A 17,578-nucleotide genomic window follows, 5' to 3' on the forward strand; every position below is an offset into this window, starting at 1 on the left:
AAGTCTCCAGAGTAGGGAGGAATCTCAGCTTGTGGCTGACATTTTAATGTGAAGTTATTGGAATCAAAATAATAACAGCACTCTGCTCTTTGTATACAAAACGTGACCATGAAAGATTGTGTAAATATTTCATTAGACTGATCGTGAATTGTGTTTTTTACTCCTTAATTGAAGCCACAGAACTGTCCTTCAGTTCTGTTTCCTTCAGCTTCATGTGAACACTGACAAATTGTTTAACTGCGAAATTCTGTTTAAGCAGCAGAAAATAAAGAGAAAGCATAGGATCTCCCCTATCTATGCGTGAAATGATCTGAGGAAGAAAGTCAAATCATCCTCATGAACTACTTCTTGTTTCCTAGAGGAAAATATTAGTTGTTAGCAAATTTATAACAATCGTTAATAGACTTTTAGCTTCTTATCCTCTTGAACAAGTATTCTCATATATTATTTAGTGAACAAGCAAATTATATAAAATAAGCTACATTTTAAATTTTCTTTAAAATATGTTCTATATACAAGTTATCTTTTAAGATATTCCTAATGTTTAACATTTCTGATGCCCAAATCCTCTGCGGGATGTCTAACGGTCTTCTGTTCTTTGATGTCTTACTTTTAGGTTGAACTCTGGGTCAAATATGTCTGAAGTGTCAATGGAAAATTGAGCTTCGCCATTCTCATCTGTAGTGTAATTTCCTATAAATTCATCATTCAGCTCCAGTTGCAACAACTTGTTCACCATAGGTACATTATTGGGACCCGAAAATTTAAGCTGTACAAGAAAAGAATAATTAATATGACTTAAAACACAAAATGTTTACATTTGTATAGAGAAATAGTTTTCTACTCATAAATGTGATCCCTTGTCATTTTCCTAAATTCAAACAGACAGAAAGATGCTCTATTAAATATATAGATACATAATATAAAGTATGGAAACAAGTGTAATGTTATTTATTTTGCTTCTTTCCATTAGGACATTTTCTAGCACCTCAGACATAGTAATGCTTAAAATATATTATAAAAGTAGGAAAAAAGTGACCAGAAATTTTCAAAGGGCAATCTATGATCCAAGAAAATGAAATGGAAGCATGCATTCTTTAGTAAAACCTACAGTTCCAAAATAAGAAATCCCTCTTCTGTAGAAAGTATCCATGTTCTCAAAGTTTACAGTTCCCAGCAACTGAGTGATAAACACTGAGGTCTCCTCACCGATCTGCACACCTGTAAGGAATGATGAACACAGCAGAGTGGAACATGTCTAACTAAGCTACCATCCACAGCAATATAAACGTGACCAGTTTGCCCAGTGTGAACAGCATCAAGATATTGATCAAGTATGCATATATAGAGCACTTTACAATGGCATAATCACAATTCCTTTTTAAATAACAAGAAATAATTAGTAGTTACATCTGATTTTCCCACTCCAAATGAAATAATTTCTTTCTTCCTTCCTTCCTTTCTTCCCTTTCTTTTCTTTCCCCTTCCTTCCTTTCTTCTTTCCTTCCTTCCTTCCTTCCCTTTCTTTTCTTTCCCCTTCCTTCTTCTTTCCTTCCTTCCTTCCTTCCTTCCTTCCTTCCTTTTCTCTTTCTTTTCCTTTCCTTTCTTTTCTTTTCTTTTCTTTTCTTTTCTTTTCTTTTCTTTTCTTTTCTTTTCTTTTCTTTTCTTTTCTTTTCTTTTCTTTTCTTTCGACTAAGTCTTGCTCTGTCACCCAGGCTGAAGGCTGAAGTGCAATGGCGTGATCTCAGCTCACTGCAGTCTCTGCCTCCTGGGTTCAAGTGATTCTCTCCTGCCTCAGCCTCCCGAGTAGCTGGGATTACAGGCACTCGCCATCATGCTCGGCTAAGTTTTTGTATTTTTGTAGAGACGGGGTTTCACCACGCTGGCCAGGCTGATTTTGAACTCCTGACCTCAGGTGATCCACCTGCCTCGGCCTCCCAAAGTGCTGGGATTACAGGTGTGAGCTACCACGCCCGGTCTCTTCTTTCATTCTTTTAACAGATACTTATTGAACACTCACTATGAGCAATCTTGTAAATTTTTCAGTAATAATTTTTGCACTTGCAACTATTCCCAGTTGTATTAAATTAGAAATAATCTGAATTTGTACTTAGTGCTAACTCAACAAGCTTCTCCCAGTAAGTTGCCATATATCCTCAGGTCATCCAAAAATACAGTCATTACCTGTTCCAAATTCTGTAACAATTACCGCAACGTGAAATGTCATGAATAATCCAGAACGGTAGAGTTGGAAGACTTTTGTATTTACAATTTGAGAAACACAACCATTTTCCAACTGAAAAATAAAGAGAAGGTATAATTAAAATGTTAGGGATCTAAGAGGGTTTTTTTAAGTGTCTTTTAAAAATAGGGTTTTTGCACAAATATATTAACAATCCCCATCCCATGCCATGGCTCTACCTCATAAACTTGTTGAAATGGCCAAAGAATTAAAGGAGGGGAAGGAGGAGCGAATATTTACATCAGCATTTTAAATAAGGTAAGGAGGTAATCTGTATTTTACAGATTTCAAGGAAATTCTCCTGGAAACATTGTAGATGGGAAAAGGTTAAAGGATGGAAAGGAAGCTGAATGGTATTGTGAAAGGAAAGTAAATCTCAGGACCCCCCAGCATCACTAAGTCAAAGGGAATGGGGGGAGCTAGGAACTCCTGGGCAAATCTGTCTCCCATTTTATTCCCAAATAAGGTAGCTACAAAGTTAAAAACTAGATTCCTCCCTCACGATTTTTCCCTAAAACACATTTCCCTAAAAGAGTTCTTTGGAAATTCACCCTGGCAATATAAATTCATAGCTTATCTTCACAGGCGTGGGACAAAGGACAGAAGTCAAAGTCATCTCTGCTTACCTGAGACAAATGCGTATCTGATGTATCCGATTGCTTCCTCTGCCCAATAGTTTAGGTAAAAATGCAGATTTACTGAGCCAGACTAAGGCATAAGTGACAGTTCCTCTATCCTCCTTTCACATGTAAATTGTGTATTCAGTGAAAGGCTGATCAAAGACAAAGATCTACTCTCTCTCTCTCCTTTTTTTTTTTTTTTTTTTTTGGAGATAGTCTTGCTCTGTCACTCGGGCTGAGGTGCAATAGCGCAATCTTGGCTCACTGCAACCTCTGCCTCCCAGGTTCAAGCGATTCTCCTGCATCAGTCTCCCAAGTAGCTAGCATTACAGGCACCTGCCACCATGCCCGGCTAATTTATTTATTTTTTAATTGTATTATTATTATTATTTTTGAGACAGATTCTCGCTCTGTTGCCCAGGCTGGAGAGCAGTGGCGCGATCTCAGCTCACTGCAAGCTCCGCCTCCCGGGTTCCCGCCATTCTCCTGCCTCAGCCCCGAGTAGCTGGGACTACAGGCGCCCGCCACCACGCCTGGCTAGTTTTTTGTATTTTTTAGTATAGACAGGGTTTCACTGTGTTAGCCAGGATGATCTCGATCTCCTGACCTCCTGATCCTTCCGTCTACGGCCTCCAAAGTGCTGGGATTACAGGCGTGAGCCACCGCGCCCGGCCCAATTTTTGTGTTTTTAGTAGAGATGGGGTTTCTCCATGTTGGTCAGGCTGGTCTCGATCTCCTGACCTCACGTGATTCGCTCGCCTCGGCCTCCCAAAGTTCTGGGTTTACAACCGTGAACCACTGCACCTGGCCTCAAAGACTTATTCTTCATACAACTGTTGGTCTCTTATCTACCTATGACCTGGAAGCCTCCTTGCTTTGGATTGTCCTGCCTTTCCGGACCGAACCAACGTACATCTTACAGGTATTTGTTGATGTCTCACCTCTCCCTGAAATGCATAAAAGCAAGCTGTACCCCAACCACCTTGGGCACATGTTGGTAGGACCTCTTGAGGCTGTCATGGGCACATCCTTAACCTTGGCAAAATAAGCTTTCTAAATTGATTGAAATCTGTCTCAGATACTTTTGGTTCACAGCGTTTTAAGAGGAAGAAATTATAATCATGGAGAAAGGCACTAAAACAGATGGAACAGAAGCACTCAGCAAATGTGTAACAACAAAACACTTTTTAAGGCAAATTGCTTATTTAAAATAACAAAAAAATTTATAGTTAATCTATCATCAGTAATGTCAATAATTAGAGAAATATAAATTTAGTTACATTTTACAACACAGTGTTTACTAATTCCAGATTTAAAATGTTATAAGGATATATCAGTTTATTTGATATTCAAAACTATCACATGAGCTAGGTACTGTTATTATCTTATTATATAGATGAATAAACTAAAATAGGTACATCATGTAACCGGTCCAAGACCTCACAGCTAAAAGATGGTGGAGCTAAGTAGCTGCTCTGGCTCCAGAGTATGTGCTTCTCAATTTTAAATTAACAGCTACGACATCAACAACAAAAGCAATTTTACTTTGTCTAATTATAATATAGTCAAATTAAAATGAAAGAATAGAAAGTGACCAGAAGAACCTTAATTATTTTGAAAATAAGAGAAAAGCTTTTTTTCAGGAATCCTTGAATCAAAGAGAAAATATAAAGTAAACCATAAGAACCAAGATATTAGAGTAATGAAAAAATGCTTTGCATCAAAATCAACGGTGTTCAGCTGTAGTTAAGAAGAAATGTAAAACATTGAATGTGCTTATTACTAAAAGAAACAGCTAACATATTTTTTAAACCCCCAAAAAATCAACTACAAATATTAAAAAAAAGAATTAATAAGATGAAAGAGAAAATAAATTATTTAGGAACACAAAATAATATAAGAAAGAAAATAGTAAAAATAAGAACCAATAAAATAGGTGAAACTTTTGTGGGCATGATTTAGAACAAAGAGTGAGAGAGAACAAAATCGGGAGATAGGTGCTAACACAACACAGCCCACATCTGGAAGAAAAATTCCCATTTTAGAACATCATTGGAAATGAACTTTATGTCTATTAAAAAATTGTAAACAATCTTAAGAGCATACTTAGATAGCCACATGTACAACACAGGGGCCGGTGAGATTTTTTTTCTAAGACTGGAAACCCAGGAACGTAAGGAAGGTGGGTATGTCAAAAATAGGACAAAGTAAATGAGTTGGCTGTTTAAATAACAGGCTCGAAAAAAAAAAATGCTTGGAGGATGGAAGGCAGTACTTACAATGAAAGTTTCCATTTCACATGAACAGAAAAATATAGGTAATTAAGAGTTCTCAGGCCAGGCGCGGTGGCTCAAGCCTGCAATCCCAGCACTTTGGGAGGCCAAGACGGGTGGATCACGAGGTCAGGAGATCGAGACCATCCTGGCTAACACGGTGAAACCCCGTCTCTACTAAAAAGTACAAAAAACTAGCCGGGCGAGGTGGCGGGCGCCTGTAGTCCCAGCTACTCGGGAGGCTGAGGCAGGAGAATGGCGGGAACCCCGGAGGCGGAGCTTGCAGTGAGCTGAGATCGCGCCAGGGCGATCAGACCAGACTGCACTCCAGCCTGGGCGACAGAGCGAGACTCCGTCTCAAAAAAAAAAAAGAGTTCTCAAATCCAAATTGATAACAAAAATATGAAAAGTTGCTCAAACTAAATAGAAATTAGATAACACAAGTTAAAACAAGCTAAATTTGTGTCTATCAAAATGACAAAAACTTTTAAAAATTCTAAATATATTGCTGAAAGTAATTTGGAAAATATAGTATTCTCATATATTTCTGACAGGAATTTGAATGCCTAAAAACTTTTAGGAGAGCAATATGCTAATAGTTATTAAAATTAAAACTATCTGTCTGTGAACATTATCTGTATTTCCTTTGACTCAGGAAACTCACTCTAAGAAATTTATTTCAAATAAATAAAACCTCTCATATATAAAGATAGTTCCACCAGACAGAATCTTTTTTGTTTGTTTGTTTGTTTTTGAGGCAGGTCTTGCTCTGTTGCCCAGGCTGGAGTATAGTGGTGCAAACACAATTTATTGCAGCCTTGACCTCCTGGGCTCCACTGATTCTCTTGCCTCAGTCTCCCTGTAGCTGGGACCACAGAGGTACACCACTATGCCTGGCTCATTTTTGTAGAGAAGGCGCTCACTAAGTTGCCCAGGCTGGTTTTGATCTCCTGGAGTCAAATGATCCTCCCGCCTCAGCCTTCCGAAATGCTCAGATTAGAGGTGTGAGCCACTGCTCCTAGCCTCTACCAGATTATTTATTGATATGTTTTTCACATGGGGGAAAAAAATAAACCATTAGCTGAGGGAACACCCATCACTGTGTAAAACGGTTGACTGAACTCTATCAGAACCACCCAATGGAAGCATGTACTGCTGACGTGGAAAAATCCCACCCTACTTTTCTTTGCCTGCATTTCCTATATAAAGGTAGGATCCTGCTTGTGTTTGTCAATTATTGATATTTACCTAGAGGATGTTCACTAAATTTGATGAGTAACTTTAGGACAATTGGACTTAAAATATGAACGATGTGGCACACACAGGCTTCACTTCGGGGAGTCAAAAGACAGTTTGGAAGAGATAGGAAGAGTTGTTCACTTAAAGGTTAGGATGCTGCAGATAGAGAGAGCAAATGATGACTTTGGATATGAACTGCAAGTCTAAAGTAATATAGTGGGGGTACTCTGAATTGCAGCTGATTGCAAATAAGCTGTTTCCATTAAAAAAAAAAATCCAGGTGGCATGGAGAGTAATATCACAGACTCACTTAAAAAATGATTAACAATTCTCCAAAGGAAAATCAGGGAGGCTACCTAGGCAGTATATAAAACAACAAAGCCCATGATATCTTTCGGATTCTAAAAATCCCATGAATCTAGAGGTGGATAACAATTTACGTGGCCTGTGGAATAAAAGACTACTTTAAGCCCTGTATTTTCTTCTCTTTCTTCACTTTATTTAGCTGCAAACTCCATGATCAATAAAATGAAAACAGTATTGTGAAGCCCCTCTTATAAATGAAATCAAAGAAAGAATAAGAATGAAAAATGAGTGAGAACTTTTGTTTTGGAGTAAAGATTGTGGTCTTTACCTGTGCAATAAATTGCTCACATATTTCATTGTCGTTTTTCTCACAATTGCTTGAAGAAAAATACTCTCTGCACACCCGGATTTGGGTTTTCCCTTGCACAGGTTGGCCAAAGGTGTACCTAATAGGGGAAGGTGTAGTTATGATTACAGACAACCAATACCATAGCCATATTTTATGATCTTCTTCAGAAATTATGTAGGAAGTCTCTAAACTATGAGTAACCCAGTCTAACCAAATTGAATTAGGAATTCTCACCTACTGGTGAGGCTTTAGGTTCCCCACAGAATTCAGGTTAAACTGGGCATTTGATCTCTTAGGAGGATTTGGCTGCTTTTTAAAAAATCGAATTCAGGGTAAGGCAGAATCTAAAATAATCTAAAGTCTCATTGAATATGATTTAATGCTTAAACTGAGTTTTTTAAAAATATATTTTAATCTGATAGAAACATCATAACATTATAGCACTTTCCCTTCTATCAGAAAAATATATATGTATATCAAACTTGGATGATTCAGGATCTTGAAATATTTCCACATCAGTATTTTAAGCATGAGTTTTTATTTATCACTCAATAAATATAAAGGCTGTGGGGCTTGGCATGAACTGGTTATGCTTTGACCAAAAATATAATACCTTATGGGGTGGGTTTGAGTATCTCATTTTCTCCTAAAACACAAAACTACAACACAAGATTTGTAAAGGTTCAGCCAAAGGCAAATCTAGTTAATTGGAGTTTTTCATTTTGTTAATAGATAACAAGTGTAAAACTAGCATATAATAAAAGTGAATATTATTTTCACAGATTAGAATACTTTTTTCTAATTGTTGGACACTGATATATATCATTTATTTTTCCCAGTGACCCTGATTTGTAAAATGAGGTCAAGTAACTTACTTCTCCACATTGTAATTGATGAAACTAAAATTCGGACTCAGATCTGCCTCACTCCGTGGCCTGTGCCCTTTTCTTTCCACTCACCTTTTTCTCTTTCTATTTAAACATTCCTAACACTTCTGAGATTCTGGGTCAATTCACATTAATAAACTCATGTGTCAGGTTTCATGATTATATAAAGGCCAGACTTAGATCTGGCCACACGTATTTCTTCTTATTTCTGAACATTTCTTCTTATTTCTACTTAATGTCTTTTATTTATAAAATAAAACTCTTACTGCAGTGTTATCTGTAAGCTAACATATGCCCATAAGACAGGTAGCTTAAATGTTTAAAACAGGACATAATAAACATTCTCCCTTTGTTTGTGATTTGAAAAGCTTTCTGTGAATGCTAATGCAGTGTGTTAAAATCTCTTTGCCTATAGGTAAATTTTCTTCCCTCTCAAAAGCCTAAGTCATCTCTGAGATGGTTTGCTAAACTAATCCAATTTTTTCTTGTTTTCTCTAGCCCTTCTAAGCTAAATCCCAGAAAGGACTAAAGAAACACAGACACAGTATCATACAATTTGAGATGAACCAATTTGGTGTGAACCTTCTAGAAGCAGTGCTCTCACAATCTGCCCAGAAATAACTTTGTAGCAAGCACAGCTGCAGTCTAGCTGCCTGGCCTCTTGGCAGGGTATTATTATTGCTGATACTGATTTACTCCTTAATGTGACTCTATCCAGAATACAATATTAAAGAAATTTCAAGAAATCAGGTTTGCAAGTTTTTTCCAAAGGCCAGGCTTGAGAAACATTTTTTTCTCTCCCAATGTGTTGTAGTTTTTTTTAGTATACTATTGTGCAGATAAATAAATGAGATGTTAATGCCGTTGAAAGCTCTGGCTTTGTGTATGGCCTTTCTAGCGAAACCAGTTTAGGACTCTGGATTTCTTCCAGCTTATATTTAACACCTCATCATTTTCAACATCAACGATCTACACTCTCTCATCTATTACGTATATTAAATTCTGGTATTTTCAACTACTCTTCATTAAAACCCAGAAAAAAATTTATAATCGTTTCCTAAAGTCAAAACAAGATTTGAAATGCTGCTGAAAACTGATTTCCAAGATTCAAGATTCTCTGGGGCATCAAAGGCATCTTAAGAACCACCCTTGCACGTTCATTAGACAGCCCTTTAACCAATGTATCTTTAATAGACTGCTGAAAATACTCAAAGGCAAGTAATCTTCACCTCATAAGTTAAATAAAGTGTTTAACAAATATGACAAATATTAATATTGTTAACCGTTTTTATAAAGTATATGACAGTTATTGATTAGGAGTGTAGTTTTGAAACTGAGCAACCTAGGTCTAAATCCTAGTTCTGCCATCAACAAGCTCCATTACTGTTGGTAAGTTATTTTAATTCTCTGTATCTTATTATCTTTCTTCATAAAATAGAGATGACAATAGCTCCTATCTCATAGCACTGTGGTAATAATATACGCAAAGCTTAAAAACTAGTTGACATTCAAAAATGTTAGCTGTTTTGTTTGTGTGTTTGTTTGTTTGTTTTTTCTGAGACGGCGTTTCACTCAGTTGCCCAGGCTGGAGTGAGGCGGCACGATCTCGGCTCACTGCAACCTCCGCCTCCTGGGTGCAAGCAATTCTCCTGCCTCAGCCTCCCGAGTAGCTGGGATTACAGGCGCCTGCCATCACGCCCATCTAATTTTTTGTATTTTTAGTAGAGATGGGGTTTCACTATGTTGGCCAGGCTGGTCTCGAACTCCTGACCTCGGGTGATCCCCCCCACCTTGGCCTCCCAAAGTGCTGGAATTACAGGCGTGAGCCACCGTGCCTGGCCAATTGTTTATAAATTATTATTAGAAATTTGAGAAAAGGCATTAAAAAAGGGGAAAAAATTAAAAATAATTTTCCAAAAACAAAATACAAATTTCTGAAATCATGTATTTTTTTACATTAAGATAATTCAAATAATTCAGATTAAATTGATATGATGCCTTATCTTCACTTTGCCATTTCAATAGCTCATATTCTTATTTTAATGAAAATATGCCATGATAGTGAAGATTCAATGAGACAATGTCATACCAGCTGCTAGAATTCTACATTGGCACAACATGTTTAGTGAGGAGTATGGCAATCAGAAGACTAAAAGAATGTTACAGATTTTGTCTTGGTAATTCCTTTTCTGGAAATCTTTCTTAAGAATTTTTAATTCAAAAGCTACCTATTATATGTTATACACAAAGACATATACTGCAAAATTATTAATTACCAGGAAAACAAAATGAAACAGGCAACATATTATATAATAAAATAATTAAATTTGATACAGTCACATATAAATATGTTTGTGCAACAGAAAATTGGAATTAATGAAAAGATTGGCATAATATGAAGACATGTTTTCTTATTATAATAAATAGAAAAGTATGATTGCAGTCATGGAAAATATTCATTAAAATTAGAGGAAACTTACAATGTTAGTGACATTACAATGTTAATGGCAGTTGGTCAAATTAATAATAGGTAATGTCTTGTATTTTTCTCTATATTTTTTCAAATATTCTATAATGAGGATTCATTGCTTCTCTAATGACATTAATGTAAGCATATAAATAATTAAAGTTTCATGGTTAATCTCACATCTCATTCTCTCTGAGCTTTGTTTTCTTGTGAAGGTAAATCCCCTGAATAAATACTTACTTAGCACAAACATCCACTTGGAATTCATCATCTGAAATAGTTACTATTTGTGGTGCACTGACCGTAACTTCAAACTTGGGCAACACTGGAAACAAAGAGAAATATACTTTAGCCTGCACAATCACAGGAAATTGCAGTCTTATAGCTTACTATGATTCCTTGTACCCTCCATCTGTACGAGCTATGTATCATTTGCCCCAAATTGTGTGGCACCATTCTACATGGTGGTGTCTCACTAATGATTAATTCTTCCTCTTTCTTTTCTTTTCCCTATCCTCAGAATTTCACATTTTGTTTCTTTTTGCTTGTTTGGGACGGAGTCTCACTCTGTTGCCCAGGCTGGAGTGCAGTGGTGCAATCTCGGCTCACTGCAACCTCTGCCTACAGGGTTCAAGCCATTCTCATTCTCCTGCCTCAGCCTCTTGAGTAGCTGGGATTACAGGCATGCATGACCATGCTAGGCTAATTTTTATATTTTTAGTAGAGACTGGATTTCATCATGTTGGCCAGGCTGGTCCCGAACTCCTGACCTCATGATCCACCCGCCTCAGTCTCTCAAAGTGCTGGGATTACAGGCGTGAGCCACCATACCCAGCCTCACATTTTGTTTCTATTGCAATCTCTTAGATCTCTCCTAGAAGACTGTGGGGATTCTAGGAAAAAATGTGTATTTTTCTAGGGGGAAAAAGAAGGCAGGAATCAGAATAAGGATACTGGGGAAGGAATGAGGAGCAGCAAAGTACTGATGACGAAGCCAACCAGGTCAAGGAAGGGAGATCAGGGAGATAAAGAAAATCAGATCAAGCTTCACCTACTCCTGCCTAAGTGTAACATAAATGTTGTTTTGTTCCATCCTTTAAACCCTTCATCTACATAGGACAACTACAAATAGCAACTGGTTACCATATCTTTTAACAGCAAATTGGTGTGTCACTGTCTTCCCTGAGTTTTTTTTCACAACAATCCAGTAATCTCCAAATATTGGTTCCGAAATCAATTGGAATGAGAGTTGGGTAATATTTCGGAAAGAAGTCACATTTTGCCATTGAAAAATCCGATTGTTTTGAGGATCCTAGAAAATAATGAAAAAAAAAAAAAACAATCAGAGTTTGCATGAGAGCATTACCCTTTGCTGAGATATTTTGGATCGTTTCTATAGTTGTTGGAAGTAAAGAAAATGTGATCATTTTATTGCACTAATTATCTCAAATTGTAGAAGCAGCATAACTTCCTCAATGCATTCAGTTCCAATCTTAACGTATATCTCACTTAAACCCAAAATGGCTAACAGTTCCATAGTTAAAGTTCCATAGTTAAAGAATTAGAAACTTATTTTGCTTGCTTCAGAGTGGTGCTGTCCACAGCGATGAACTCACACCAAAAGGGTCACAAAGAAACACATGCTAACAAATGCTTATAAAAATTGCCACGGGTTTTTATTTAGTCTCTACATAAGTTGGTCATGAATTGCACACTTTGCATGCTTGAGCTGCTAAGTGGAAGTTGTATGACAAGAAAGGATTGATGATGCCAATATAAATAAATTTATTAACTTATTAATAAATTCTAGAAACAATGTATATTTTCTAGGGGGAAAAAGAAAATAAATTTATTGATAACATTCAGCTGTGATTAAAGAAATCCTGACTAAAAAGATCTCCATAAAAAGACAAAAATGTACTTCACTACTCACTACAATTTTTTTTTCTTTCCTCTACTGTAAAGTCTAAAAAGCTAGGCCAGGCACAGTGGTTCATATCTATGTTCCCAGCAGTTTGGGAGGCTGAGGTTGGAGGATTGCTTGAGCCCAGGAGTACATGACCAGCCCGGGCAACAAAGTGAGAACATGTCTCTACAAAAAAATTAAAAATTAAAAATTAGTAAAGCATGGTGGCTATTTTTGTTTTCCTGTGTAGCTCTGGTCCCAGCTATACAACAGGTTGAGGCAGGAGGATTGCTTGAGCTCAGGAAATTGAGACCGCAGTGAGCCGTGTCCACATCATTGCACTCCATTCTACACAACAGAGCAAGACCTTGACTCAAAACAAAACAAAACAAATCTTAAGGCTGAATTAATATCTCAGACTTCCTTTCAGTTAGAGTTGTACAAGTGACAAAATGTTGGTTGATTAAGTGTAAGAGGAAGTCACTGGTTAGAAATTCTCTCTAAAAGAATCAGGCCTAGTTGGCAATACATTGAGGGTAGCAGAGAGGTTAAGCAGAAAAAGCCTGGATCCTTGGCAGCACTGTGTTGTTGCTAAGTGTCTACACTCAGACTTAGTGGTTTGTGAAAACAAAGAATCTTTACTCGTTTAAGTCAACTTTAGTTAAGCTTTCTGTTACTTTCAATGGAATGCAATGTTAGCTGAATCAGGATGTGATGGAAATACTATTTATAGATTACTGATAATGCAGACAACATGAAAATGACTGACATGATAATTTTTCTACTATAAGGATGAGCTTAGTGTAGGATACACCTCTGTAACAAAGTCAAAGCCATCTAAATTATACAAAGACTATTTGATGCACATATTTACATACATAATTGCTAGTGCTGAGCCTGGATCTCAGTGTACCCATCTTCAGACATAGCTAGCAATACTGTTGCACATTGTGTGTAACAGATTAAAATACATGTGTTGGAGTTGGTTGATACAATTTTTTACTGATAAGCATACGACTTCAAATAAGTTTGAAGACCCCGCTATTCTAGAGACTAGAACAGTTAGGAAGAGCCTCCCTTAATTATTTTCTGAAAACAGAGTCAGTTTTATAATAATATCACCTTCTAGCATATTTCAGAATTTTTAGATGTTTGTGTTTTCTATTTCCTTAAAACAAGAAGTGGCTAAATTAAGATTGAGAATGGCCAGCAGCCAAAATTAAGCAATTTCAGGCAAGGACATCGCTTAGAAAAATCTCAATGCTTTATTCTCCATAAAAACCAAGATAATGCATTTGCCACACGGCTTACACCAAAAGCAGCAGTACTTGATTTAGACCTTCATCTGATGCCTTACATTGTGTATGCACATAAAGGCTTTCACTTCCCCTTATTTTAGTCATCTTAATTTCTAATTATGAATTATAAAAACCAAAACAAATCACCTTTATCTAAATATTTTAAAAGAATGAATGTAAAAAGCAGGTATCTTACCTGAACTGTGATTAAAGGATACTGAAAGAGGAAAAAACAATACAGATTAATATTGTAATAGCACATTATTTTTTGCCAAATATTGCATTGCAAAGCTCTAAATATGTCTTAATTTAAGTATCAAAACCTAGGCTTTACTTCCCCGGAGGGCAACGTTTCTATGGCTAAAGATGCCAAGAAAATCACAAATGCGAAATAAATCCCAAACATCTTCTGGGAAGGAGAAAGCAGGTTCCATACAACCTATGTTTACTTTACATAATGAAAAGGCCTAAAAAATATACATCAACTCACCACAAATGAAAGTTTTCCATTTAAATGTGAGGTTAGCATTGAAGCTATACCCATAAAGTACCCTACGTTGGAGCCTCATTTCCACACATGTGGAAAGCTTCCTGAAGAAGGTTTATGTAGCAATGGATTTGTCTAATTGTACCACTAGAAATTATTGAACTCACCAAATCTTCAACAGCCTTGAACTTGGTATCCAGGGTCACAATGCGAAACTGAACTAAAAGAGATAGAGAGAGAGAGAGAGCGGGGGATCATTTTTTGTTGTTATTGTTATTTTCCCTCCAGGTATGATTGCTTGTAAACAGAGAAATTAATTGCCTTGCAATCATGGAATACTACGCTCCCTTCTCCCCTGGCTCTGACTTGACTCTTTCAGATTGGGGTTTCATTGGGAAAGATCTCTTATTGCACGTTGATAATTCCTCTCTTCAGGATGCTCTGCTGTGACCAAGGCTGACACTAGCAGCTACTACTGCTGGGAACTTTTGCCCTTATAGCCCATAGAGAGATCTTCAGCATTGGTGACAGAATTAGTCACAGAAGGATAAATGTGAAATACATACGGCAGGAGATAAACATAATTTTCCTGAAAAAATGTATTGATGCTAGCAAACATTAATTTTAGCAGAATTCTAGAAAAACTATCTTAGCCAACTTTGTATACATAATTTTCATCATAGCATTTTAGTGAGTCCAAAAGAGAAAATATAATTTAGCAAAAATCTCACTATAAGAATTCTGAGTTTAGTTCTATTTATTTTCAATAAATGATATATAATAATAACCAGAATTAAACGTAGAGATGCTTTCTTCCAACTCTTTAATTTTACGAATGAGAAAACTAAGTCCTAAATAACAGAATTTACTTTGCAAAAGCCAATTATTTACTAACAGATCCAAGACCAAAACTAAACCCTCTGAATCTTGATTTGGTGTTCTTTCTGCTACCTTCTACTTACAACAACAATAAAGAAACTAGAAGGGCTTTACCTAGGTTATCAGATTCATTATTACTTCTACTAGTATGAATAATAGTGATAATAATATTAGTTAGGGGTCTTTACTGAATGTTAGGCACTATTTTACATTGACTATCTTATTTTACTCTAACAATATTTCTACAAGTGAAACACTTTTATTTCCATTTTGCAGGTGAAATAACTGAGCCTTAAATAGAGAATTAATTATCTTGCCCAATCGGTAAGTTATGGAGCAAAGATTCAAACCAAACAATTGTCCTCCAAATCCTACAGTTGTAGCCATTACATTATATAGGCCTATCGCTAGAATTTGTAAACACTGAAAATGGTATTGAAAATTTTATGAAGCAAAGCATTCAATTACTGATGTTGGAGGGTACTCTTTCATAACTGACCCAGGCAACCAATAAGAATTCCAGAAATTCACAATTCCATGATGTTAAGAATCAATTTAAGAGTAAAATTCAAGTTTGAATTGCTCTTAATTTGGTGAATGCATTTCTGAAGCCAATGATACTAAGGAAACACAAATATTTACTTACCATTCTCTCCTGATTTATAGATGGGTTTATCTGTCTGTATAAAGGTTGCCTTCTCCTCTGAAATGACTGCTACAGATCTTCTCTCAGAGATTTGATGAGTATCTCCCTTAGCCAGCAAGGTAATAAAAGCCAACTGTTCAGATGACTTCTGAGAGACCTTTTTATGTGGAAGAGCAGAGAATGAAGAAATTATTTTTGGATGTTAAGATGGTGAACAATGTCTTAATTTGGTTTCTTACAATAAGAGAGACTTGTAAACCTACGTTTTCCTAATGAGAGACAGTGATTCCCTGTTATAATTCCTTTATTTAGCGTGAGGACACTTTCTAAGAAACTTTTTTCTTATATCTTCTTGCCTTTTGTTTATGGTTTTTGTTGCCCTGAGTCCCAACCCTTCTCTTCTTTGCTTACATTCTCTTTCCTCAAATTGTGGAACAATTTTACTATCTAAAAAAAGTTTTTACTGTTACCTCATTACATCTTTTTATGATAGAAGTATGGCAGTATTTCCCAAGTTTTGTTGCATGTGAAAATTTTCTTTATTTCTTGACTTCCAGGTATTATCCAATTTTCTTTCCTACCTTTTACAATTCATCCCCAACCAAGATTTGTTACCACTCTAAAAATAATTTTTAAAAAATAATTTCATCTTTCCATCTGAAGTCCTGAAATGTCAAATTCAATGCCTGACCTTGAAATCTGCACAAGCATAGAAGTTATCTTCTTCCACAAACTGGTCAAAAATAGTGGTATTGGATCCATCATATTCTAAGACGACACTCAAGGATACAGATTCATTAAGTTTTAAGAGGTGGAGACAAGCTTTTCCTGCAGAATCACTCTGAATCACAGATGAGACCCATAGGATATATTGCCTATGCAAAGAAAGTAACTGACACTGTAAACACATGTAGGAGAAATGGAGAACATCCACAGAAAGCATCTTTACCTTACTGAAATATCCCTGAAATATGTACCTTTTTCACAGATGGTATTACAGTAAACTTAGGCACAGAGAAGTATCTTAAGAAAAAGAGGTCAATTGTCTTTATATTTGCTCAAAATTTATAGAACAAACAAACCAGCACTCAGTCTCAGAAGGTGAAATGGTAAAAATGTAATTTACATTTTAACATGAAACATATTTCATGAGGTCATTTTGTTAGTACTTTGCTATACATAGTGCAATATTTCCTTACGGTTCTGAAGCCACAGCAGCAGTAAAATGAAGCAAAAAGGTGCTCAGGAGAAAAGTAGCCACCATTTTATCCAGATGCCTGAGTAATAAAGATTTCAAGAGAAATTTTCTCACGGTCCCTTTCTCACTCTCATTAGAAATTAGCTACCTCAACTCTCCACTTTCCTTACTTCCTTCTGCTCTACCTCTCTCTGTATATTGTTGCTTTTATAGTCATACACAATGGAAGACCAATTACTTTTTGGAGCAAGTACCATGGAATCCACCAATCACATTTAGATCACCTCTCCTGTTACTTCTCCGAAAGGTGTCACTTTATATGCAACTTCCTGCTTAAGTTCACTGGACCCTGCTCTGTTTTTAGAATCAGCAGCACAAGTTGTACAGGAAGAAAGAGAAGAACAAAGAAAATAGTTGTGTGACGGGGGTTCATTAGTTTATTTCAGCATCACACTCACAGGGTTGACCGCAGTATCAAAAGCATTACTACCTAGGAATTAGCAGTTAGAAGAAAAATACCTCTCCAAAGAGCTGTTACCACACCAATTCCCAAAACATAAATTTTCCAGGCTTCTGAGAGAAGTAGCATTACTGGTTTTGCCAAAACATTAATACAAACCAAACAGATATTCAACAAAAGCTTATTTTACAGATAATTGAAACTGTTAAGTGACTCTTTTATAATTTCATAATACAAAATTCAGCATTAAAAATGTTGATCTGTGTTTAACATTTAATGTGACTATCTTAGTGAGGTCTTCTTACAATGTTCAATGTCCTT

The 17,578-nt window shown here is 36.3% G+C and overlaps 1 protein-coding gene across 1 annotated transcript in view; it reads right to left on the minus strand.

Annotated features, from left to right (window-relative positions):
• The window catches only part of LOC126930038 (ovostatin homolog 2-like), a 47,734-nt gene extending 30,768 nt beyond the window's left edge, over positions 1–16,966 (minus strand). The window contains exons 1-11 of the mRNA XM_050746638.1: positions 16,799–16,966; positions 16,291–16,474; positions 15,600–15,756; positions 14,242–14,294; positions 13,784–13,804; positions 11,527–11,695; positions 10,624–10,708; positions 7,009–7,126; positions 2,185–2,296; positions 1,112–1,221; positions 611–769 (exon numbers count right to left, since the gene is read on the minus strand). Of these exons, the coding sequence (XP_050602595.1) occupies positions 611–769; positions 1,112–1,221; positions 2,185–2,296; positions 7,009–7,126; positions 10,624–10,708; positions 11,527–11,695; positions 13,784–13,804; positions 14,242–14,294; positions 15,600–15,756; positions 16,291–16,474; positions 16,799–16,863 (1,233 nt within the window). The 5' untranslated portion in view covers positions 16,864–16,966. The remainder of the gene's footprint in view (positions 1–610; positions 770–1,111; positions 1,222–2,184; positions 2,297–7,008; positions 7,127–10,623; positions 10,709–11,526; positions 11,696–13,783; positions 13,805–14,241; positions 14,295–15,599; positions 15,757–16,290; positions 16,475–16,798) is intronic.
• Between the last annotated feature and the right edge of the window lie 612 nt (positions 16,967–17,578).

Source organism: Macaca thibetana, chromosome 11 (assembly GCF_024542745.1).
Source record: "Macaca thibetana thibetana isolate TM-01 chromosome 11, ASM2454274v1, whole genome shotgun sequence".
Classification (NCBI taxonomy): Eukaryota; Metazoa; Chordata; class Mammalia; order Primates; family Cercopithecidae; genus Macaca; species Macaca thibetana.